The 26,672-nt window shown below is 39.4% G+C and overlaps 1 protein-coding gene across 13 annotated transcripts in view; it reads left to right on the forward strand.

Annotated features, from left to right (window-relative positions):
• Positions 1-3,147: 3,147 nt before the first annotated feature.
• The window catches only part of Tpd52 (tumor protein D52), a 103,457-nt gene continuing 79,932 nt past the window's right edge, over positions 3,148-26,672 (forward strand). For all 13 annotated transcript variants that reach the window (XM_077800386.1, XM_026382391.2, XM_077800388.1 and 10 more), the window contains exon 1: positions 3,148-3,266. In XM_077800386.1, the coding sequence (XP_077656512.1) occupies positions 3,248-3,266 (19 nt within the window). In that variant the 5' untranslated portion in view covers positions 3,148-3,247. The remainder of the gene's footprint in view (positions 3,267-26,672) is intronic.

Consider the following 26,672-nt stretch of genomic DNA (forward strand, 5'->3'; position numbering starts at 1 on the left):
GTTCATAGAACAAAAAGAACTTATTTAACCTTACAGTGAAAATTAAGGTACTATTTGCCTAAGGCTCAGGATTGCATGAACCCATCTTTGTGGATATATGCCAGAAGGGGATTTAAAATATCCCCTCTTTATCAGGATTGCTTTCAGCTCCATGTAACAGGAATCCAACCAACTACAGTGGCTTAAAAGAGTGGAATATTTGTTTTTCTCCTGTAGGAACCAAATCTGTGATGCCATTAAATACTCATTTATTTATTTATTTTTGCCTTTCTGCTCTGCTTGCCATCTTTACCTTGTGTCTTTCTTCTTCATATTTGCAAGATGGCAGCTGCTGCTCCTCCATGCAGGAAGGGCAAAGGGGAAAATAATATTGTGGAGTCTGTTTTCATTATAAATATTTACTTGAAGATTCATTTTTTTAAAAAAATATTTTTTGTTGTAGATTGATATAATACCTTCATTTTATCTATCTGTCTATCTATTTTTTTTAATGTGGCACTGAGGATTGAACCCAGTGCCTCACACGTGCTACACAAATGCTCTATCACTGAACCACAACCCCAGCTCCTGGAGATTCCTACTGGCAAACTTTGCTTACATCTCATTGGTTATTAATGACTTAGAGAGCTACCCCTAGCAGTAAGGGAGTCTGAAGTGTTCAGTGCGTCAGCTGGGCACATTGCTTTCCCAAACAATATTTGGGTTCTTTCAAGAAGGAAAATGAGAAAGCTGCCATGTGTGAACAAGTACATAAACTCTTCAAAATATAACATTTTTGCTTTTCAACATTCATATAAATCAAATCCATCACTACATAGTGAATTGAACGGTGTTTTAGCCAATACTCATTTTCAAGTGTCATTCATTTCTACACAAATTAGTTCATAGCCTGAGAGATTGTCTTTCCAGATGTTTATCTCCATGAAATAGATGGAGCAGTAGCTAAATCAAGAATTCTTTTTTTGTGTGTGTGGTGCTGGGGATTGAACCCAGGGCTTTGCATGTGCTAGGTAAATGTCCCCTCTCTGAGCTATGCCCCAGCTCCATCTAGTCAAAATTCTTTAACACATTATAGAATTTCCTTCCAATGCCAAAATTTATTTTAAAATATATTTATATTAAGAATACTTATGTATTTATTTACTTTAGTACCAGGAATTTTACTCAGGGGTTCTTAACTACTGAGCCAAGCCCTTTTATTTTTTATTTTGAGGCAAGTTCTTGTTAAGTTGTTAATGGACTCCCTAAGTTGCTGAGGCTGGTTTTGAACCTGAGATCCTGCCTCAGCTTTCTGAGCTGTTGGAATTATAGGTCAGCACCACTGTGACCACAAAAATATATTTTTTAAAAGCATACCCTTTCACTTCTTTGTTACAAATATTGGATTGGTAGCAGAGACAGTATACCTTGTTATACAATATACCTTACCCTGAAAGCTAAAATTACAACACCTATTTAGTGTGTGTGTGTGTGTGTGTGTGTGTGTGTTTCTGTCACTACAACCAAAATGTCTGAGATAATCAACTTATAGAGAAAAGGTTTATTTTGGTCCACAGTTTGTGGAGGTCCCAGTCCATGATCAGTTGACCCTGTTGTTTGGGCCTGGCAAGGTACCACTATCATGGAGGGAGCTCACAACAACATCATGGTCAAGAAGAAAAAGAGAAGAAGGAGCTAAGGTCCCACTATCCCCTTCAGGGGCATGTCCACCTCCATCTAATGACCTCCTAATATGGCCCACTTCCTAAAGGTTCTAACATTTCCCTATAGCAGTACCATGGGACCAAGCGTTGAACACATGGTCTTTGGGAGACATTCAAGATCCAGATTATAACATATGTGTGTAATTACAGGGATGCAAAGATGACCAAAATGATCCTTGTCCTCCGGAACTTGTAACATAGTTGAATTGTGAAACAGATAAAACTGTGACAGGCTGGAGCCAGGGACAGCCATCAGGATTAAGTGCTAGAAGAGACAAGCCAGGTGCAGTGAGAGGAGTCAATACCATACCGAGTTGGGGTAAACAGAATACACTTCAACAAAGAGAAGACTTTGGGGAGATTCTGACCAGAAGCAGCTACACTATACATACAGTGCAATAGTCTATAAAGAGAAAGCAAGGAGCCACTTTCCATAACTAGGAGTAATTTTAAAATATACTAACAAAAGCTTAGCGTCTGAGGAGTACTATACAATGCTCAGAGCTGAAGGTCAAGAGCCTCAGAGTCTCCACGGGTAACACAAAGGCACTCGCATCTCAGATGGCTATTGAAATTGAGGTACCATCTTAGGACCTATATAATCAAAATGCGTGGAAGAGGAGTAACCTGTAAAACACCTTGAAAACAGAGTGCCCATGCTGATAATTGAAAGTATTGTCATAGGAACTTCAAACAGACGTTTGATCAATGAACATGAAGCCTAAAAATGCATGTCTCAAAGATCCCTGCTGATATTTTCTGCCCAGTGGTTGATTAATTTCATTTAATTCACTTGAGTGTTGTCTCCAGTCCTGCTACTCAAAACACTCACATTCTTATGACATGAAATTCTTCCTAATTGGTCACCTAAAAAAATCCGTAGATTCTATGAAAAGAAAGGACTATTATTTTCCAGAGATCTTTTGTAATGTTCGCCTCTGCTGGTTTTTGACCTAGTTAGTGAAGATATCACAGGGTATTGAGAATATGGAGACTAAAGGGGAAAAAAGAGCCACTGGCATTTCCAAAGACCCTTCCTGTGGTTTCTACTCTACAAGTGCATGAGAACAGGTGCTCCCAGAGGCGGAGAAAGGGCACCTGCAAAGCCCCGGAGGAAACTTTTGATTTTTATAAATAACTTGGTGGAGCCACACGAACGCCATCTCGGTTCCCAAGCCCTCTCCACGCGGCCTCCATGGTGAGCCTCTCCTCGCGGCCGTCCTCCTCCCTTCTCCCGGTCGATTTCCTGCCCGAGCCCCAGCCGCGACGCGCCCTCCTCGCCGGGCACCGCCCGCCCGCGCCGACGTGGCGGAGCGCACAGGTCGCGGGTCAGGTGGTCGGGTGACGCCCCGGGTAAGCGCTCCCGCCCCGGGCGGGCGGTGCCGCCGCGCCCGACGCCTCAGGGGGTGGGGACTTGGCAGGAGTCGCGGCGGAGGCGAGGAGGAGCTCCGGGCGCGGCGCGGCGCGGCGCGGCTGGCAGGGGCGGAGGCGGACGGGCAGCGGGCGGCAGAGGCGTAGAGGACGCGAGGCGGCCGGCGGGAGACATGGACCGCAGCGAGCAAGGTGAGCGCGCGGCCGCGGCGGGCTCCGCGGCTCCCGGGGCGGGGGCGTTCGGCGGGCGCGGGTTCGGCGCCGGGCTGCGGGGCGGCCGGCCGGGCAGGTGCTGAGCCTCTCCGGCCCGAGCCGCAAGTTGCTTCTCCCGGATCCAGATCCGGCGTCTTGGGGTGGCTGAGCTGGAGGGAGCTGCCCTGGTGGGCGGAATCGGTACTTGGGTATGTGTGAGTGTGTGTGTGTGTGTGTGTGTGTGTGTGTGTGTGTGTGTGTGTGTGTTGGGGAGAAATGGAGAGGGAGGGGAAGGACCTATAGGAAGGAGGGCGAGGGAGAGAAGATTCTGGGATGCAGAGGAGCTGCTGGCCAAGCACCCAACGCTTTGGGCGTACAGTATAGCTAGAGCTTACAAGTGATGGGAACCAGGAACTGGGGGGCTGTGAGTCGTTTTTTTTTTTTTTTTTTTTTTTTGTCCCTCAATAAGGACCTCAGAATGGGCACCTGACTTGTTAAAAGACTTTTTGCCTACTTGGAGTTTAGGTGCTTAGTTAAGATTTTGAGTGGTCTTTGATCCTGTGGCAATGGTTTTGGAAGTAAGACATTTGACATACCAGGTGTTCCCAAATTGTGGAGTGGTGTCTGTGGGTTTAATTTGGGGGGTGGTGGTGTGCGGGAGGGAGCTTTTTATATTGAGGGTTTTCTTTTTTCCAGCAAGGTGAAATCCCACAGGACAGACCCCTTAATTTACCGTAGCTCTATTTTTTAAGATGGTAACTTAAGTGAAATTGCCTTGAAGATAATCCTTCTATGAGGTGTGGTAATATTAGGGCACAATTTTTAGATTTAATTATTGCTTCATCCTAGAGATCTCTCTGCTGATAATAAACCAGACTAACGTAGATATGCATGGCAGGCCTTTAAAAAGATATACAAATGCTAAGAAAAGATAACAAGGTAACATTTGGGAAGTAGGAATAGGAATCATTCCTGTTTTGAGCCTAGACACAACACTTAACCATTTTTGCTTATTTTCTTGCAGTATTTGCCTTCATGATGAGTTTTTATGTAAATAAAACCATATTCCACATATACTGTTTTGTCTTTTACTTCTGATACCTTGTAAGATAGAATCCGTGGAATCCTCTGACACTTGTTTTCCTCCCAACCCCTCAAATTAATTTCACACTTACCATGTGAATGCTTATAAATCTTATGTACAATATGTTTTATACATACACATATTATTCATTATATATGTATCTATTTGATTTATATGCATACATATATTATCTGCTAGATTTTCAGCTTTTGTTTTTGTTTGCGTTTTATGCTAGGGGTGGAACCCAGGGTCTCAGCAATGCTAGGTAAGCTGTATACCACTGAGCCATATCCTCAGCCTGTTTTTAGCTTCTTAAGGTCAGAACATTCCATCTTTGATCATGTGTGGTTGGTTGGGCAGCATGGTGACTTGTACATAGTAGACCCTCAAATGAGTGAAGAAATCTCAACATAGGTTTTATATGTATTGTTAGAAGACTTGGGGGCCACCGTGGCCCCCCAACTCTGGTTTTTAATGTGGGTGATGGCAGAGGTAAACATGTACATGGATATTTGTATACTCATTTGTTTTTAACATAAATTTGCTTTTAACATAAATGAGATTTTTAGAGTAACTGAGCTTGGTACATGCCAAAGTAGTTTAAACAGCTGTTTGATAAAGGTGATTGGACTGATTAGTTTTAATATGTTGTGTGTTCTGCTTTGCGTGGTAACAATTGCAGTATTACTGCGATATTCTAGCTTGCTTACATACTTTCTGTGATTTTATAGAATTTTTTTTTAAAGTTTCTAATTCTAAGAAAGTTTAATTAATCCTTTGGCTTAAGGCAAGTCTATAATATTCAGATGGTGTCTTTGGTTGGTTGAGATATTCATTAGTTAAGTTAGTCCTTGTTTTTAATTGTCCATCCTGGAGGGCTAGGGAAATCCACCTTTTTAATGTGATGGACAATGATGAAGAGGAGTTCCCTGCTTTGGGAAGGTATGTTGGCTTACTCCTATGCTTTGCCATGCTAGATCATATGGCCTTTTCTTAAACTTTTTGCTTCTGTCTGCCTGTCATTTCATCTGTATGTTCTCATGGCATACAGTTAGTGCTCAGCAGTGTGTTGACTGGCTAAAATGTGAGGGAAAGGTATCCAAGAGCAGGTTCCAGTAACGGGAACCTCTGTCTCTCTCCAAATTGATCTCTTGTTTCCCACTGCCTCATGTCTCTTTTTCCCCATTTCTCAAGAAGCAGAACTCTGCGGTTAGGTAAAGAAAGTTGCTGATAAGGCTGTGTTGGGCTTAGTGGATAAGTTTACTTCGAAGGCCTTTGAACTGGTAGCACAGAGGGATCTGTCTTAAATGAATCTGTATCAAGATGTCTGGCTTAAAGTGAACAAGGTGGAATGTTTGAGTTTGATGTTCATTAGCAAACTGTGGTGACTGAGATAAGATTTATAAAACTTTGTGATTGTCTCTTGAATTGTGATGATTTTTTTTCAAATCAAACCAAATCATAAAATTTTTATGATTTCTTTATTTCTTATGTGCCTGAAGTTTTCTTAAATTTGTCTCTTAAAAACCAAAACTCTCATCACAAAGTTAAATGCCCTCTTTCCTTACATGCATTCTTTGTTGAAAATGTCTTGCTTAAACCTTATAAGATCTCAAAATCTGTCCATTGCTGGAAATTTTATTAACAGCTGCAAAGTTTAAAAAAGGGACTCTTTTCTTTGTGTTTTCAGACATGTATTCTAATGTTGTGTTGTAGGAAGACCAGAATATTTTTCTACTTTCTTCTATACCCAGTCCTTATATACAATACTCTGCTTACAGTGAGAGTTCAAAAAACATTCAGTGATTTGAAATACCTTAAACTGCATAATGTCTTTCAATAATTTCTAAGCATTAAGCTAACCGCAGTGCATTTAATGTGTGAGGCGTTTCCCAGTGTGACTGGCTAACTAGAGCATACCTTATGTTGAAACGAAACAAAACTAACAACAACACCCCCCTCCCCAACTCCTGCCTCCTTTTATAGGCTGAATAAATATTTATATGCAAGTATTCTCTTATGTAAGTTTAGTTTAGCATTATTATATTGAAGCTGAGATAGTCACCTAGCCACTAAGAATTTTAATAGTTAGAATTAAAGGGAAAAAAGCCAACTTTATGACTTTCAGAGGATAGGGGAAGATTTCTGAGGCCAAAAACCTGCAGAGGAGAGGCTGCAAGATAATTGCCACTATGATTTCCTCATTGTAATTATGCCTTAGGTATAACACAAATGTGGCATGTCATTTATTTAAAAGTAAAGCATTTATAGAGAAGAAAGGACACCATTGTGAGGGTCTGCTCACAGTCTATGGCTGTGATCTACCTAGGCTATTAATTTCTTTGGTCAACACTCTCGATTTCCATATGGTGCTAATGTCTTTGTTAGCCCTCCTTCACTTCCTGCATTTATTTTTATGCAACAGCTTGCCTAGTCCCTGGAGGAAAAGCTGAGTGGTGGGAGGGGTTGTGATCTCTTAGCAAGATCTCAAAACAGAATAATCTAAGCGTGCAGTAAAAACAAATATTATACATGCACAGTTTAGAACACAATAGAATACCCAAATCCCCCAAACTTCAATGCTCCTGAGCCTTTTGTTGCAGGCTAAGCTTATTTTATTTTCCTGTTGGGGTTAATTATTGCTGCTTTAGTTGTTGACTGTTGTAAAATAGTAAATTGTAAATTGTCTCTCCTCTGAGACATTCCCAAATTTATTTAAACTGGGTGGTTACCAGCTGTGCTGAAACCATAATTTTAGCATGTCTTTTTATCTAAGACAAAAAAGGTAAAAATGATAAAGATATTTAAATTTTAATGAAAGTTCATAAAGAAAATGTTTGAATCTAAAATTACTTTGTTTTTTGTTATCAAGAATAGTTGTCCATTTTAGAAAAATCAATAGTATAGATTCAGAAAAAGAAAATGAAATCACTTGTAATCCTATTCTGGAAAATTATAGTTAACATATTGGTTTGTTTTCATCTGTATAGTTATCCTTTTAAAATAAATCACAAAGCAGTCTTATTGAATGCTCTACATTTAAACTTTTTAAAAAAATAAACTTGATGTATTTTAAAAATATACTTCAACATCATTTGTCTAGTATTTTCAAGTAATTAATGCACTCCATATAAAACTCAAAATGACTGAAAGGGTGTAAAATTTAAATCTCTTTCTCATTCTCATCTCTTGGCTATTATTTCTTTAGATAACAATGCTGTCATAGTTTCTCTGTTCATCCTGAGAGATTCTATGTATGTTTGTATAGATACATATATATACTTAAACATGTATGTATGGCTTATATAAACTAGCATATAAGTTGTTAAGAACCCAACTTTCTTCATTAAATACAGTATTTGTTTTACTGATCACTCAACACAATATTATTATATGGAACGGCTTTTTGTTGTGGTGGTTGTTATGCTGGGGACAGAATCCAGAGCCTTGTATATGTTAAGCAGGCACTCTACCAGTGAGCTATAGCCCAACTTAGAACAGCTTCATTAAAAAAAGAATATTTTTAGTTGTAGATGGACACAATATTTATCTATTTTTATATTAATCAAACCCAGTGCCTCACATGCTCCAGGCAAGTGCTCTACCATTGAGCTACAGCCCTAGCCCCTAGAATAGCTTCATTTTTAATGGCCATTTGTACATGTCTGTTATATATATACTATTTTGTGTCTGCATTAGGCAATTTTTAACCCATTTTGTTGTATCTTCCCAGATGTGAAACACCTATAAAAACTTATATTGAGCAACGAATGATGTCACTTATAGTAACTCTGAAATAATATTTACATATTTATTATGTTTGCAGAATTGAAAGCTTGGGACTCAGTAAGTTAACTTGTTCTCTGCTGATGGGTATTTTAAGTGTGGCTTTATAGGGGAAGGGAAATTTCTTCTCTAGTTTCTCAAGAGTTTTCTGATGGGCTAATGTATAAAGTCAAATCAACAGAAGAAAAATATACTCATCGTATGATTCAAATGTATGATATGTCAACATCATTGTACTGTCATGTGTAACTAATTAAAACAAATGAAAAAAATTTAAAAAAGAAAAAGTATACTCATTTATAAAAGTATGCAAATTTATTCAGTTTACCTGTACAGGGGGGCCACTCACAAGAAAATTGAAGACCCAAATAAGTGACTTAAGTTCTTATATACTAGGATTGGCAATTGTGAAAAAGTAACTAAGACAAAGGTTAGTTTAACAAGATTTGTTGGTATAGATTTCTCTTTATCTTCTATGTTTGCTGTAAGAATGTTTCTTTTTTCCTGTGTAGGAAGGACATTGTTCATATGTAAGTTTCATCTGATTGCAGATGTCAGAATTGAAAGGATGTCAGAATGCCCTGCTATTATTCAGGGTCATTTAGCTCAAAATAATCATTAAGCCAAAATGGAATGTTTTAGTGATGGTGTGTGTTGAAAAGCTTCAGCAGATATATACCTATATATGTATATAGATCTATACGCATATATATGCATCATTTTGCAAAAATGCCAATATGTCTGTAGGAAGAATTCTTAGAAGAATGTGACTGTTCAGTTTTGATTGTGCCAAATTCTGCTCCATAAAAGTGGTGCCAATTATACTTCTACCAGCAGTGTGACCGTCTGCTTTCCTGCACCACGTGGCCAGGCTGTTCTCACACTTTTTCAGCTTTGCTTATCTCACAGAAGAAAAGTGGCTTCTCAGTGTGTGTCTCATCATATATCCTTAATATGAAGTTAGTTGTACTTCTGATATGTTTTATTTTATTTATTTATTTATTTATTTATTTATTTTAAATATTTATTTTTTAGTTCTCGGCGGAGACAACATCTTTGTTGGTATGTGGTGCTGAGGATCGAACCCTGGCCGCACGCATGCCAGGAGAGCGCGCTACCGCTTGAGCCACATCCCCAGCCCTACTTCTGATATGTTTTAGATCTAGATTTCAATTTCTGTGAAGTTTCTGGTTGTAGTAACCTTTGCCAGCTTATCTATTATGTGTTTTTTCTCTTTGTTTTGTAATGTGTAGCTCTTTGATCATAATGTGAGTTTTTAATACGTATTTTTCCTAGTTTGTCATTTCTTTTTTCTTTTTTTTTGATTTTAGTGATTTCCCCTCCCCCCCAACCAGAAATACTAATTGATGGCTTCATTTGTGGATTCTAACTTTTAAATCATTCCTAGAAAAGCCTTCCTCACTTTAAATTTATGTTTTTATGATTTTATTTTTTACATCTAAATCTTTCATCCATCTGGAGTTTATTTTGGCTGGGCGTGGTGGTGCATGCTTGTAATCCCAGACTTTGGAGGCTGAGACAGAAGGATTCCAAGTTTGAGGCCAGCCTCAGCAATTTAGCAAAGGCCCTCAACAATTTAGTGAGTTCCTGTCTCAAAAAAAATACTGGGAAAGCAAATCTGGGTGAAATCCTTCGTACCCTCTACCCCAAAACAAAGTGACTGGAGTTTATTTTGATTGAAGTAAATCTTGACTTTCAATACCTTCCCCCCTCCCCTCTTTTGGATACCCATTTGCTTAACACAATTCATCACCCAATGGAGTTTTCCTCTACTGATTTGAAATGCTAACGTTATCATATACTATTCTTTTTTGTTGTTATTGTTATGCTGGGGATTGAACCCAGGGCCTTGTGCATGTGAGGTAAGCGCTCTACCAACTGAGCTATATCCCCAGCTGTAAATTCTTAACTTATTTTTTCCCCTTGATATATATGTTCATTGCCAACAACTAAACTGTGTAAATTATTGTAGTTTCATAAAATGTAAAAATTCCTGGAAGGGGATCACTTCCTTGATTACTCCCCGAATTACTCTCTCTCCCTTTTTTTTTGGAGATTAGATTTTTCTTGCCAGATTTTATTTTCAAATGAATATTGCCGTCGACCTATATAGGTGAAAATTCAACAGAAATGGTGTTAGCCTAGCTGTTTGTCTTCTGTCCCTTTTCCTCTCTCTTTTTCAGAAATTGGTCTGTTTCTTTATCGAACACCCCAATAATATGTCCATCAGGTTCATATTATATATATTTTTAATCTTAATGTTTAGGGTACTATTAGATAATAAGACTTTGCCATAGCATTATAAATGTTTCCTAAACCTGTAATATTTTATGGTTTCACCCTTCCACCATTTGAATATTCATTTAAATGTTTCTCTGTTACAGTATAGATTGTGTGCCATTTCAGCTACTACAAATAATGCTTTAAGAGAAATTATTTTAAGATGGAATTCCTAAGACATCAAGGAGGTGAAATGTTTCCGGCTTTAAATATGTGATATCTTAATAATTTTTAAGTTTAACATACAGTAGTGTTAACTATATGTACTTTATTTAACAGATCTCTGGAACTTTTTCCTATTGCAAAACTGAATCTAAACCCATTGAATAACAATTCCTTCTTTCCCTCTCCCCTGTCCTGGTAACTGCCATTCCTGAATTTACTGTTTGACATACCTCATGAAGGAGGAATCACTTAGTATTTGTCTTTTTGAGTTTTAATCATTGTGCTTAGTATAAAGTCCTCAAGGTTCATCCAGGTTGTAGCACGTGACAGTTCTTCTTTCTTTTGGGAGATGAATAATGTTGTATGCATACCCTGCATTTTCTTTATCATTCATCTGTCAGTGGACATTTATGTTGCTTCTGTCTTTTGGCTGCTGTGAGTAATGTTGCAGTAAACATGGGCATGCACATCTCTTTGAAATACTGTTTTCACTTCCATTAGAGGTGTCTCTAGAAGTGACATTGTTGGATGGTAGGGCTTTTCTATTTTTAGTTTTTAGAGGAACCTCAATATTTCCTCACATGTCTATACCAGTACATATTCTCACCAGCAGTGCCCAAGGATTATCCCAGTTTATCCACATCTTTGCCAACACTTCCTCTTTCCTTTTTACCTCTTCTTCCCTCTCCTTCTCCCTGTCCCTCTCTCCTCCCTCCCCTTCTGCCATCCTAATGGGTGCAAGGTAGTGTTTCATTTTGGTTTTGATTTGCATTTCTCAAATGGTAAGTAATGTGTGATTTTGCATATATTTGTTGGCTTTTTGTGTATCTTCTTTGGGGAAATGTTCAAGCTCTTTGACTTTTTTTTTTAAGTCAGTTTACTTATTATTGAGTTGTGGGAGTTCTTTATTCTAGATATTAACTTAAGAGTAAATGTTTTATAGGTGACATTCTTGGATACATTGCTTGGCTCTTGAGTGGCTTTTAATACTTCCCTCTCTCTATCTTCTCTCTTTAGATACTTCTGTAACCAGTACTAAAAAGAGTGGTTTCAGAGAAGCTATTAATTTATATACTTTAGTATATAAACTGTATTTCATATTAACAGCTATGTTCATATTGCAAAACTGAATCTAAACCCATTGAACAACAGTTATAATTCATAATAATTCATAAGCTTTAAATAACAATATTGTATATTACTATAATTTTGTTATTATTGTAATCTCTGTTGTAAATTGCAAATTTTTATTTTCCAAAGGGTTTGGATAGAGTCCTCTATTAATATTTTTTTTTAAATTTACTTTTTAGTTGTAGTTGGACACAATACCTTTATTTTACTTATTTGTTTATATATGGTGCTGAGGATTGAACCCAGGGCTTCACAGGTGCTAGGCATGCGCCAGACACCTCTATCGATACTTTTAATAATACATTTTCTGTACTGTTCTATCAAAGTTAGTTACTTGCTTTTAAAGTGTCCTGATCTTAGGACACATGGGTGGTCTCAATATAGTTTAGAAGTAGTTTCTTTGAAAGTAAATTTCTAAAAGAGTGGTGTCAGAGAAGCTATTAACTTCATACCTTAGCTTATAACATAATATATTTCATGTATAGCATAGCACCTATGCTATGTACTTATTGCAAAATTGAATCTAAACCAAGTGTGGGATGTATAATTCATGAACAATTCCTTCAAAATAATTCATAAGCTTTAAACAACTTTCAATATTGTACATTGCTATAATTATTTTTATTTAATTAGTTATTCTTAGCTACTTGGGAGGCTGAGGCAGGAAGATTGAAAGTTTGCCATCCTGGGCAAGTTAGTGATATCCTGTCTAAAAATATAAGAAAAAGGGCTGAGATATAGCTGTGAAGTAGGTAAATGCCAGTTTCAAAAATGACATAATTTTTGAATATAATCATACTATACCTTGATAAAGTTTTGGACTATGAATTTACGAGGATTAAATTAGGGTTTATTGGAACTATTATGGTATGGAAATGAAGCTTGTGGTTCAATCAGGAGGGCTGAAGGAATAAAGATAATAGTTTATCCAACTTGTTGGAAAATGTTCTTGGCTAGAAATAAAGTGTCGCTAGAATATTTTCTCAGCACTCAGTTCAAGGGTGTGTGTAGTAGGTATTCCATCAATATTTGTTATATCACACTCACATCAGCTGGAAGGACTTCTAGCATAAATAGAGTCAGATGGGAGTAGACAGAAAAGGCTAAGAATTAGTGAAAGAAAAAGGTTTGGCAGGGAGATAGGCGTATATGTTCCAAATGTGCTTAAGGTTTTATATATAACTACTGAAAATCTGATCTGTAAATAGAGGAGAAATTGGAACTCTGCTTTGGAATTCTACATGTAAAAATGTGCATGTATACATAGAAGGGCTAATGTTGGCTAAATTTTTATTCTTCAAAGGGTGTGGGATATAGTGCTCTATCAATACTTTTTTAATAACACACTTTCTATGCTGTTCTATCAAAGTTAGTTACTTGCTTTTAATGTGTCCTGACGTTAGGAGACATGTGTAGTCATAATACATTTTAGAAGTAGTTTCTTTGAATGTCACTGAGAAGGGTGTGTTAACAGTAGTGAAAAATGCTTGCTACTAGGAAAAGAGAACAAAAACTCAATAAAGAAAAAAAATGCAGCCAGGTGTGGTGACACCTGCCTGTAATCCCAGTTGGGATTACAGGGGCTGAGGCAGGAAACTTGAAAGTTTGAGCCATTCTGGGCAAGTCAGCGATATCCTGTCTCTAAATAGAAAAAGGGCTGGGATATGGCTCTAAGATAGGGAAACAAAACAAAACAAAAAACAAACAAAAATGCAAAGTCAGCCTGTCTGGGACATTTGCAAAGGAGAGACCCTCCTACAGAGGGTCCTACAGAGGGTCTCTCTTATCCATGGAGATTAGATACATCCTAGGGCCCATAGAGAATGCCTGAAACTGTGGATCATACCCAATCCTGTATGTATTTTGTTTTATCCTGTGTGTGTGTGTGTGTGTGTGTGTGTGTGTATATATATATATATATATATATATATATATATATATATATATCCCTGAGAGTGTTTAATTTGCAAATTAGACATAGTAAGAGATTAATAATAATAACTAATAAAAATAGAATAATTATAACATTGTACTATATTAGAAGTTATTTAAAGCTTATGAATTATTTATTTCTGGAAATTTCCATTGAATATTTTCATACTGTGTCGAAGCAGAGTAACTGAAACCACAGAAAATGAAACCTGGATGGGGAGATTCTCTGTATTATCATCCCAGGTGATGGTGCCATGTGGTCTTTCAGAGCTCCTACTAACTTTCCTACCTCTTACCTCCTTTGAGTCCTCGTGGTGTAGGAGCTAGGACTGGCAAATGGGGAAGCAATCTGAATGACCATGGCTTCCCCAGACTTACTCTTCTGGATGTAGAGAGCTGTACAAAAACTTCATCCCAAACCTCTTGTCTCTAACAAAATAACCTGGGTTCCAAGAAAAACTTAATTAACATTTGCTGCGCAGTTTGGAGGGATAGGAACCTGTTCTAACTCTTTAGAAGTGTTTTCCTTACAAGGAATTTAAGCAAAATTGAAATCTGGAGGGACACAGCTTCAGTCCTGTGTTTTATTTGCTAAAGTTTTCCAGCTGAGGTTTAGGGAGTGTTTTAGTAATACTATTATTACCAGTAGCTGCAACATTTATTGAGTATTTTCTGTATGTCAGGTTCTGTTCTAAGTGCTATTCTGGTTTCATTTTTTTAAAATCTTGACAACAGGCAGGGAGCAGGTGTTGATAGTGTTTCTGCTTTACAAAGGAAACAACCAGGCGTGAAGGGATGGAGTAATAATAACTTCAGGGACACAGAGCTTGGCATAGATGGAGAGCTTGACACAGAGCTTGACACAGAGCTTGGCACACTTGGAGAGCTTGGCATAGAGCTTGCACTTCTGATCTGTGATGCCTTGATATAGAGTACACGACGTCCTTACCTATTATACTGCCTCAAAGTTATACAGCCTCTTTTGTTTCCAAAAGTGGTGTTCAAGAGTAGCATAGCTATGGTAGAAGCTACTAATGGCAGCTCTAAGAAGCAGATGGCCTGCATGCCTGTCTTTGTGCTTCAGAGCTAACTGTATATGTTCGGGCAGAGTGCAGAATGTGAAGCATCACCTGGGTTCAGAATTTGACTTCATCATTTTCTGTTTATGAGACATTGGATACGTTGCTAAACCTCTATTGAGATTGTCGGTACTTTAAATATTTGTGAAAATTAAGTAAAAAATCTGTTGAGTAGCACTGGTGCTCCATAGATACCAGTTCTGAAACTGAGTGGCACGTATTTCTGGGGAATGCTGACTCTGTGGTTCCAAATACAAATTATCAACATGTTATTTATTTGGGGACAAATAGGATAGAATGACTGTCCCCGGACTCATCGGCCAGTCTGGAGGAAACAAACATGCAACTGGGCCGCTGTGGGGAAATGGATGTTGTGAGAGCCACACAACTCTGCCAAGGAGGAAGTGAGCAGCTTCTGCTGGGGTCATCAGGAAAGAACCCAAAGATGACCTTTGAACTTGGATTTGAAGGTTGCTATGGACTGAATGTTTGAACTCCTCCCTAAATTCACATGTGGGAGTCTTAATCTCTAATGTGATATTTGGAGTGAAGTCTTTTGGGAGCCCGCAGGAGTGGGATTAGTGCCCTTTATGAGAAAAGTGAGAGGTGATCTGCGTCTACCCTGTGTGGGTTTAGCAAGACGCAGCCATCCGCAAACTGGAAAAAGGGTTTTCACCAGGAACCGAATCTGTGGTGCCTGTGAGAAGCCAGTGTCTTGTTGAAGTCCCTCAGCCTGTAGTGTTTTGTTATAGTAGCCCATGCTGACAAAGACAAAGTAGGACTCTCCTAAGTGCTGAGATAAAGGGGCGAGGAAGGAAGTTTACCATGATGATTGAGCATGTGCAAAGGTGCAAAGGCATAAAACCACAAACAACACAAATGCAAAAGTAGGTGAGGAGACAAGGAGAGTGAGGTGCTTGATTCCTGAGACTTCTGGGATAGAATAGGTCAGATGGCAGGGGGTGGGGTAAGGAAGGAAAGAAGAGAGAAAAGCTTTCAGATTGAATGAAGGAGAAACTGGAATAGTGAATACAGAAGGAAGAGCAGATACCAGGAGGGAGATAAGGAATTTGTTTTGGGGGTACTTTATATTTGATGTCTGTCCCAAGTTCCAGAGCTGCATAACAAACCTATCCCACCTTATTAAGCAACCACATTTATTGTGGCACAGACCTGTGATTGGAGAAGGGCCTCTGAGGACAGCTATTCTCATTCAGCCTCGGCTGTAAGGATTTGAAGACAGAGGCTGGGGTCTTCCAAAACCTCACATGAGGGATGCTTGGTATCAGGAAGATTTGAACAGCTGTGTTCCTTGGACAGCTGTCTCTATTAACCTGGTCTTGTGCAGCCCCCAGATGCCCAGACTTATTGGATGTTAGCTCAGTGCTTCTCAGGAGGGACCCTGAAGGAGGCAGGGACAAGCTATATGGCATTTGATGACCTGGCCTTGGAAGTCAGGAGGCCTCACTTCTGCATCATTTGAGTGGTTAGAAATGTGTCCCCAGCACCAGCTTACGTTCAGAGGGGAATTAGACTTCACCTTTAGGTGGGAAGAGTCAGTGAATGTGTTCAGGCTTTATGATCACCAGGTCCTTGTGGAATTTCCAAGTGGATAGGTTCAGGAGCAGAAAACATAGATCTCCACACTAACAAGTTGGGCAGGATTAGATCACAGTTGTGGAGATGGCCTGGGAGAAAAAGTAGAGCTGAAAGAAAAGATTGGGGAGGGGAATGTGTGAATTAAGAAATAGAGTTAGACTTCCAAAGGCTGTGGAGTTGTAGGTCAAGGTGGGCAGGTATAATTATTCCAGGCTATGAATAGTGAAACAGAGGCATCCAAAAAGGGGACTCTGCTCTTTGGATAAGTCAAGGTGTGTTTTGAAGGGAAATTTGGAGTAGGAGGTGATGGCAATTTGCAATTTGTTTGTCTGCCCCCCCCCCCCCCCCCCCCCCCCGGGTATTGGGGTTTGAACCCAGGGACACTGAACCACTGAGCTACATCCCCAGCCCTTTTTACTTTTTCTTTTGAGATAGTGTCTTGCTAAGTTGCCCAGCTGGACTCCAAGCCTCCAAAGTTGCTGGGATGGTAGGCATGCACCACTTCACTCAGTGCTTGCCTATGTGGAGTGTTGTTATTTACTTTGGAAATGGAGAGGATAAGTCCTTTGACATTTGTGAGTTGTTTGTAAAATGAAAGAGAAACCGGAGGGCAAGGGAGGAAAAGTGAGTTTGCTATTCCTACATATACCAATGGTTTTAGTTAAGATGCTTTTAATGCGAAATGTATTTTATTTTATTTTGGGGGGTAGTGGAGATTGAACTCAGAGGCACTCTGAACCACATCCCCAGCTCTATTTTGTATTTTATGTAGAGACAGAATTTTACTGAGTGCTTAGCACCTTGCTTTTTGCTGAGGTTGGCTTTGAACTCGAAATTCTCCTGCCTAGCCTCCCAAGCCACTGGGATTACAGGCATGCACCACCATGCCCAGCTGCAAAATGTACTTTAATAGTGTTATTATCGGGTCTGACCTTCAGGGAGCTAAAGTCTGTAAGCAATAATTCACTTCAATGTGTAAGAGTGTTGTGGAGAATAAGCACTTATTAACTATTTCCTTGGTGAAAGTTTTATACTTTCCTTGGGTTGTCTGATCACCAGAGAAGCCATTTAGCCTAGAGGTGACGTTAGAGCAAAATTGTACTGCTGTTATTTTAAAAAAATTTAACCAGCGGTTTCAAAGGGCAAACTGAAGTTGTGAGTACCTGCTTTCCTCATGGAGGGTCTTGGAGATGGGATTGATTTGTGTGGTGTCTGGATTTATCAAATAGTCTTGCTCATGTTTTTTTGAGAAATGATTTTCATTCTGCAGTGCCAGTTCCCTAACTCGGGTGAAAGTCAGCTCTTTCCTTCAGGTTATCTTTGGATAAACCTGTTTGCCCTGTCTGCCTTGCCTGGTGATTTTAAATGGATTGTTACTGCTCATTGCTTCAGGGATTCAGTGAAAATTTGACTCATAGTAAAGATAACATGACAGATTTTTCTTGTTTAGGATCTTTAGAATTCCTTCCCAAACTTTCTTCCTTTTTATTGTTTTAAATTCCCCAAGAGGGGACTCGGATAGGGCTCTGGCCAGGGCTGTGGTCTCTGCAGAGCACATTCTCCTGGTGCAATTATTCCACTCATAATGAAAGCAGGTAAGTCTGTTGAGATAGCCAACTTCTCAAAATGCTCCAGATAACTTTTCTCATTTTCTCCAATGTCTAGGGAAGTACAGACCTCAAATCAGCGTGTCCACTTTCTTGTTTTCCTCTCTGCAGGTGCCTTTCTTTCAGGGCTTCTACCTCCCATTCTTACTTTCCTATCCTTTTTCTTCACCAATTCCCTTCTTTCTCTTTTTATCTTTTCCCATTTGGAGCCATTAAAGTGGAACTCAAGTGTTTTTGTCTTGCTTCTGTTTTAGGAATTTTATGAACTTATTCAGTGTGCTTTATGTATCCTATTAATTTATTTTTGTGTGCAGGAATAAGAGAAAAATAACTTCTGAAAATGGATTTCACTTACCATGTTCATTTATTATTCATTTCATTGCTTTTTCAAAGCTGATTTAGTGTGGGTGGGAGAAATGCTTCAAGGTTTAAAAGAAACATTTCAAATTGTTAATTGATGACTTAAGAAAATCATATTTTATTGGTTAGCTTAACTTTTTGGGTTTCTCTGGGCCAGCAGAGAAATAGAGGCCACAATAGCTTTCCCTTAATGTTATTGTCATTTTAACTTATTAGAAGATGAACAGGAAATTTTGAATTTTTCTTTCTCAAATAAAGGTTTTGAGGGAAAGTGGCGAGTCAGTTGTTGATTCTAATCTGGCTTCATCCTAGGACCTGGACTTCTGTGGTATTTATTGTCTTCGTCCTCATGGACACTGGCCAGTGCTCAGAGCTCCTGCTCCTGCGGTGCTTGCTTGGGCCTAGAATTCAGGAGGCGATGCAGGTTGGGCCTGTGTCTTTCTGACTCTCCTGCTTCTTTTGACCAGAAACCTGCCTGCCCAATCACTTTTTTACTTTTGACACTAACACACTTTTTTAGGTGTGTTCATTTTCCCAAAGTTAGAATATGTTAAATCTCTTATCTTTGCACAGTGAACAAAGGAAAGATGTCATTGTGTTCTTCATAGTGTGGCAGTTCTACTCATCTCTTTCTTAAAGGTTGGAAAAGGTGAATGAGAGAATGCAGAGGGTGAGATGGTTGGTCTGGGCTGAAGAATTTGGAGTTTTTAGTTCTTTTCAACTAGTACTGTATGGAAAAGAAGCAATTTCGTTTGATAGTGATACTAACTTGTATCATGCGCTTCCTAGGTCCTGGCTACGGCTCCACATTTATGGGTGAGTGCCTTAATTGAGCCTCACTTCAGCCCTGACAGCTGATGTACTTTTCCTTTTCCTGTTTACTGATGTGGGAGTTTAAAGCTCATGAGGATTAAGAAACTACCCCAAATCACTGAGTTTATCTGCAGTCTTACTACCTGTTTCTAATGTAGAAAGACCTTATTTTAAATGAATTTGTTATAGACATTAATCTGCCAAAATGAAGTTGATTTATTTGATAATACCAAATCTCAAATAAGGGATGGAATTTTGGCTGAGAATTATTGAGTTAATCATGGGTGGAATGTTATGGTACATGGAGAGCAAAATCTTTGGTTTTGCTGTAGGCCATTTTGGAGAGAAAAGCCCCTGTGATGTAGGAGAGGAGAGAAGGCAGTGGTAAGCTGTGGAAAGTGCTGAGGAAGTGTTCTGCTCACCCCTGCCCAGCCTGCCCAGGGGAGCTGTAACTGCCTTTGAAGAAGTAACTGTTCTATGGAGGCTGTGCACCTCTGTTGATTCTAGCAGAAGCCTGGGCAGGCCACTGGGTAGCCCTGTGTTCTTGGAGACAGCTGTGGTCACCTTCAGTTTCCTTCAATTTCTGGGCATTGTGAAGTCAAATCAGCTGTACTTAATGTATTTAGTATTTTTTTATGTTTTCAAGTAATTACCTTTTTTTTTTTTTCCTTTTGTATCAGGGATTGAAACCAGGGATGCTTAACCACATCCCTAACCTTTTTTATTTTGAGATAGGATCTCACTAAGTTGCTTAGAGCCTTGCTAAGTTGTTGAGGCTGGCTTTGAACTCATGATCCTCCTGTCTCAGCCTTCAGAGTTGCTGGGATTGCAGCAACTGTGCGTCACCATACCTGGCATAATTATAACTTTTTTTTTCTTTCCTAAGTTACACATAACTTTAGTGAAGAAATGTATAGGAGAGCATAGCAATGAGACATTTTAATAAAACTAGACTTTCATTAATTTATTTATGTTTATATGTAAATAAATTAATTATTAGAACCTACACAGTCTTAAGCACTCTTCTACATTGACTTGTTAGTGTCTTAAGAGTCGATGTTTCTTTGAATATACACGTAAATTAAGGGGCAAATATGCTAACAGGAACATAAGCACTTCTAATAAGAGTGGAACTCAAGCAGGACCTCATTTTCTGTATTCACTCGCAGTGGTCGGCCCTCCCTGCACACACCCCATCAAGTCACCCTTCAGGTTCTCAATCACAGGCCTTTACTTGAAACACAGGCTGCTTTTGTTGGCAGCCCTTCAAACTATCAGGTTTCCTTGGTTCAAAGGGAACCCAAGACCTGCTTGTGCCTGCCTTTTTCATGTAAGAGATCGTGTTTAGAGCTGGATTTGCCTGTCTCAGTTTGGATTTAAATGTAGTGGGTGTTTTTTGGTGGGGTGGGTGCAGAGAAGGAAAAATGTTTTCACAGCATCATTTCATGCCCGTCTCGGTGCCCCAGGTGGGGTTTCCTTGTGTCAAAATGGGCTTGTCAATTTCTTGTGGGCTGGCCTGGTGTTGAGAGCCACAGCCAAAGGGGCCCCAGAAAACTTCCAGCTGCCAGCAAACTCCCAGCTGCCGGCTGATGATTGGCTCACAGTGGCCCCAGCAACATCTAGCTGATTGGCTCCTCTGTGGTGATGTTCATTGGGCTGTTTCCCTGCCCTTCAGACTGCCAGCTGATGATTGGCTCACAGCGGCCCCAGCAACATCTAGCTGATTGGCTCCTCTGCGGTGATATTCATTGGGCTGTTTCCCTGCCCTTCAGACTACGGAACTGCTCATTGGGGGACTTCTTTGGCTCCGCCCACGCGACCCAGCCAATCGGCCTCAAGAGCAGGAGGATTGTGGGAGGTGGTGTGGTTTGTGTAGGGAGAGGCTTCTGGAAGCCAGTGGTGGCAGTTGGGCTCTGAGGGTTTTTCCTGAGGAGCTGTTTTGTTTGGCGTTTGTAGTTTTAAAAATAAAGTTTGTTTCTTTTGACAAGTGGCTCCTGAATTGTGCCCAGTCAGACTGCGGCAGCCTGGCTCCTACATGCTTCTCAGCTTCCCCATCAGTTCTCTACCTCTGGATGGGGAAAAATGTCCAGGTCTCACTTGTTGCTGAAATGGGGGCCCAAGGGCAGGTAAAGTCAGTTCTGGCCTTCCTCCTTTCTTGAGTTGTTGCAGGCTATTCAGACAAGTCTGTTTCAGAAGTCTCCAAAGCCCAAACCCCCAAGAAGAAAGAAAGGTGCAGGGCTCTTGTTCTATGGAAAGCTGCTGATCAGGAAGTGCTGAGGCCTCTTCTGACAAATATTGACATAAAGGCAATTATATCTGATGTCTTGCTTTTAACTTGTTTCCTGACTCATGTAGGAATGGATATATTCCAGAATGTTCATGTACTGTGTCTTACACCTGTCAAAAGACAGAATGACAACAAATTTAGTTACAGATCAAATTGAGTTTTATTTGAGATTCATTTAGAATGAGAACTCCCAGTGGGAATGATGGAACAGCGGGCTTTGTAAGGTGGGAACAAGAAAATGGAACAATAGGAAAAAAAAAAAAAAGATTGATTGACTTCAGGTTACTTTTTTTCCCCAAGGTTTAAAGCAGGGGGGACTTCCTTTGTTCAGCTGACTTGGGTAGACTGGAATCTTGTGTTTTCAGAAAAAAGCTAGACTTTTTTTGGGAATCTGCCTGTTCAAGTTTCAGTTTGATTCTGTGGCACTTAGCAAAAGTTGACTCCATTTTTCTTTGATCTGCTTTCTTGGGCTTTAGTATAGCTGATTCTCAAACAAATGGCCTCTAATTTTTTTGTTTAACATGTCTTAAAAACGATTTATGCTGCTTTTCTCAAGTATTAAACATCCTCCCTTTAGAGGTAAAGTATATCTATTTCTCTTGTTCCTTCTCACACAGTAGCAGATACTTTTCCTTTTTGGATAATTGGTTATCCCTGTTTTATGAGACTGTAACAACAACACTTTTTGTATTATCTTCTCTGGTGAAGACTAAGTTTCTTAAATGGATACAACTAAAAATCTGACCTTGTTAAAGGAATCAAAAGATAGACTGACTAGTGGGAGATGAGAAGAGTCGTATTTGCTTTCAGGTTAAAAAGGGAAATATTTTTTTTTTTTCTATACAATGGAAAATCATTGCTCCAAAAGTCGAACAGCACACAGCTGTTTCTTTGTAGTTCTGCAGTCCCTTCCAGCATGGGGTCTCAGCAAATGTGAGGATGACAGAGAGGGCTGGGAGCTGCAGTGGATGTATAGTGCTAAAGACTCAAAAAAAAAAAAAAAAAAAACAGGACAACAAAAGACCTTATAACCATAGAGCTTTGCCAAAACAAGGTCTGCATTGTTCAGTCTTTTTCATCCTGTGGCTTCTAGCTGTCCTCCTTGCTAGACTTGGCCACTTGTCATGTACTCTCTCCATGGAAGATCCCAGTAAGACCAGCTCTTGAGGGTTTGAGTGAAATCTCTACTGGATGTGTTTTTGTGCCCTTTGTGATCTCCACTGCTGAGCCTCTCCTAAGGACCCTCATTCTGTTTCACTAGCTTTGTCTCTCCCATTCTTGCATAGTTAGCCATTTCACTAATCCCCCCATCCCAGCACTGTAGTATCTCAAACAAGTTACTTTTAATTTATAGAAGCAATGCACAAATACACTCTTCTTGTTTAAAAGTAAGTGAAAGAGAATATAGATAAAGCTCAGGGATCTCAGTTGGTGTAATTCTCTCTTAGTGATCTCTATGCTAATGTAGACCAGGGGCTCTTAAACTGTAGGGGTATCCAAGGGCTTGTTAAAATATAAATACACACCCCACCCACAGAATCCTAATTCAGTAGGTCTGAGGTCAGGCCCAAGAATTAGCATTTTTAGCAAGTTCCTGGTAGTGCTGATACTGTTGGTTCAGGGATCACATTTTTTTCCCCCGTAGTTTTATTGGTGCATTATAATTATTCATAATAGTGGGATTTGTTGTTAAATATTCACAGGGACCACATTTAGCAATACTACATGGAACTGGTTTTTGTGTGTGTGCCTTTTTTTTTTTCTTGGTTTTGCAATGCAGGCAATCAAACTTAGTGACTCATGCATGCTAGACAAGAGCACAACTGCTGTGCTACACTTCACAACCTTGTGTGTCTTTATAAAAAGCAAATGCTAACACTATTCCTGTTTTTATCAGATTTGTGTCATGGAGACCTTTCTGTGCAAGTACACATTGGGCATTTCACTCTTTTTAACTGCCGCATAGTGTTCCACGGTATAAATATTCCTTAATTCAGCTTCTAATAATGGACATTTCCAGTATTTTTATTATTATAAAAATGCTGCATTTCACCTCTTTGTATATTCCTCTTCTATGCAAGCATGCTTACCTAGGGTAATATGGAGCAGTGGAATTGCTCAGCATGCATACACATGTTTAATTTCATTTTGGGGCTAATAAATAATGGCCCCCTGACTTTTTGATTCTTATCACATTAATGCACAGTTCTAGGTAATTTGTTTTTTTCCTCTTACCAATTTGGGACTTCCTCAGAGTTGATAAGAAAATCATAAAATATGTGCTAGCTGGACCCTTTAAAAATTCAACGTGCATTGAGTTTTGAGCTGTTGGCTAATTTAATTTTTTAGATAGAATTTCTAAAGCAGTGACATTCAGTGTCTGCCTGCTAGTACACCGAGGGATGAGAATTGCCCTCAGCAGCGACTCACTTGGATCCACTTCTAGGGGATATTTTTTTTCGTGGGGTTGGTGCTTGGCTTTCCCAGGGGATCTCTCACCTGGTGTGTAACCAAGTGCAGCATTTTTGTGCCCTCCTCTTTCCAAACCAGTTCTTCCTCTTTCTTCTTGGACCTGAGCAGTAATGGGTGTTACTTGAGTTGGACAGGTTTTGGGGAGGCCTACTGTCATAGGTGAGTTCGAGCAGGGTGAGTGGGTGTTAATCCTGCTACTACCAATCCTTATTTTTTTGGATTTCATAAAATGATAAAATCAGGGACAAGGAGAGCTCACACTGGATTTTCAATTCCTTCTTTTGCCAAGTCATTAAAAGCAACCAACAAAAAGTCACCATCTTTTTATAAATACGAGATTTTTTACCACCCCTGCCCCCCCAATCTGGAAGAACATTATCTCAGAATAAAAGGCATTACTTCTAGGTTTAGTGTCAGGAAAATTGCTTTTTCATTTCTCCTTTTGCCTCACACAAGTGGAAATGTTGATGTGGTTTAGAATTGTCCTGGTTTTTCGAGGAACTCAGTCATTTCTTGAATAGGTTTGATGGCTGGTTCAGGCTGGACTGGATTGTCATGTTGCAATCTTTCTCTGCCTTAGAGGCTGCTGGGCATGCGGTGGGCCTGGAGTCTGTGGTGTCCTGAAGGAAGCAGCATTCTTGTGATTCTTAGAGTTCCCACCCTTTGAGCACCTGCTGTGTTCCTGCACTGAGCTAGACCTGGAGAAGGAATGGTGTCCCTGCAGGACAGCAGCTCCTGAATACAGCTTCTTCAATAGTGTACAATCTGCTGTCCTGTGAAACCTTCTGTGCTGATAGCTTGCCATGCCCGCGCAGGTATCACTTGCCATCAGAATTGACATAGATCTGTCACTTCTGGCCACTGCTGGGCTTGAAGAGCTCTGCTGTGTCTGAGAGTGTTTTGGGAGGCATTGCTACTCACTTAGCTGCAGGCAGGGTGGGGTCAGGCAATGGCAGCCCTTTATTGCTAGGAAATCTTCATATCTGTTCCCAACTTCTGTGCTTCTGCTTTGGGATGTGAAAATAACCCTAATACGTGACAACAAAATTTTCACTAACGTTAACATCCAGGCTCCCTAGATATGGAATGGCCCTCCAGGAAGGCTTCTGCTGAGTCTAAGGTAGCTGTTAATTTTAAACCTCATGTGGTATGTGGAAACAAATTAAAAAATAACCCACAGAATAACTCTTTGCAATTATAATTCTTTCCAAACAATGAAGACATAAAGGGCTTATTAGGTTTTAAATAGATACTGTACTTCATTAGATTTTTTGTCATTGTTGTTCTAACTTACTAGGATGAGGTGCTGAGGGGATTGAGATGACCTGAAAACTTTGAAAAACATTTCAAAATGGACACAGAATGCCATGCAAGAAATGGAAAAGGAGTCGTGTTGGACTGGGATGTTACTTCCCACCCCAAATAATCGTTGTGGACATTCTCTTTCTGGGTTTCAGTGAATCTGAAGGAAGAGGTGTCCTTGAAGGACAGATGGTACGCTCTAAGCTGTGTGTGCCTCCCATGAACTTCTCCAAGAAGCCCCCTGTTCTGAAGCCTAATAAATGTTTAATGTTAGAGGAGGCATCTGAAGGGCTTGCTGCAATTGCTATGGAGGCAGTGTTGGCCTCAGCTGTGTGACACAGGCAGGGCTTTTAGCAACCAGAGCAAGAGCAAAAGGTCATTTAATCTCCGCTCGAAGTGCCCTCTTGGTTCTGGTGAGCATTGAGCATTCTCCATGGTCTCCCATATTGTAATGTGTCTAACATTTTTAACTGTTCATGATTTTTTAAAGTACTGTTTTATTTGAATTAGAATTTTATTTGGACTAGTTCCAGTTGCAGAATCTTATTGGCCTTGTATGTTGGTAAAATTAAGATATAATTTACTTGCCAATTGTTTGTAACATTGTACAATTCTTCACAGTAGGTTAAAAGAACAAAATATTACAATATTTATAATAATTATGAAATATTAAAAAATTCTTGCCTGACAAAGATTGTTTTCATTTGAAGAAGCATAAATGCTCTCGATTGATTCTGAGTATACCTAGAATTTTTAAAAACTTATTATAAAATTTGTCTTATTTTGTCATGTAATTTAAATTTTGGAATCTTTTACATGAATTTCATTTTATGGATTAACCAACAAATGGACTGTGATTTTAGTGATGGTTTAAAAAGTTAATCTTTATATTTCATGAATATTATATGAGAATGTTTCATAAATAACATTTAAAAATATTTTTAGTTATGGATGGACACAATGCCTTTATTTTATTTAGTTTTATATGGTGCTGGGGATCAAACCCAGGGCCTCACATATGCTAGGCAAGTACTCTACCACTGAGCTACAACCCCAGCCCCATAAATAACATTTTTGGGAAAACATTTTTGCTTCTTTTTGTCTGTTTTGGTTCCTAATACAGTGGAATGTATTAGGAACTTTTTTTTTTTTTTCTCCTTGTGCTGGGGATGGAACCTAGAGTCTCACACATGCCAGACAGACACTGCACCACTGACTACATCTCTAGCCCAGAATGTTCTAGAATCTAATAACTATTTAACAAATGTGCTTCACGTTGAAAATAAAACTATCCAATTCTTAGTAGGTTCAGTGTTTCTACTTTCTTAGTCTTCTGAGTGAGGTTATATGATCCTTGGTAAGTTCTAGAAATATTAATTTTTGGTTGACTACTCAGTTGTCTTTAAAGTAATGGATACTATGCTAAACTATGATACTTTTAGGAATAAAAGGAGAGAAGGAAAGGCATCCTTGGCTTCTGTACCTAAG

This window comes from Urocitellus parryii, chromosome 7 (genome assembly GCF_045843805.1).
Source record: "Urocitellus parryii isolate mUroPar1 chromosome 7, mUroPar1.hap1, whole genome shotgun sequence".
In the NCBI taxonomy this organism is placed as follows: domain Eukaryota; kingdom Metazoa; phylum Chordata; class Mammalia; order Rodentia; family Sciuridae; genus Urocitellus; species Urocitellus parryii.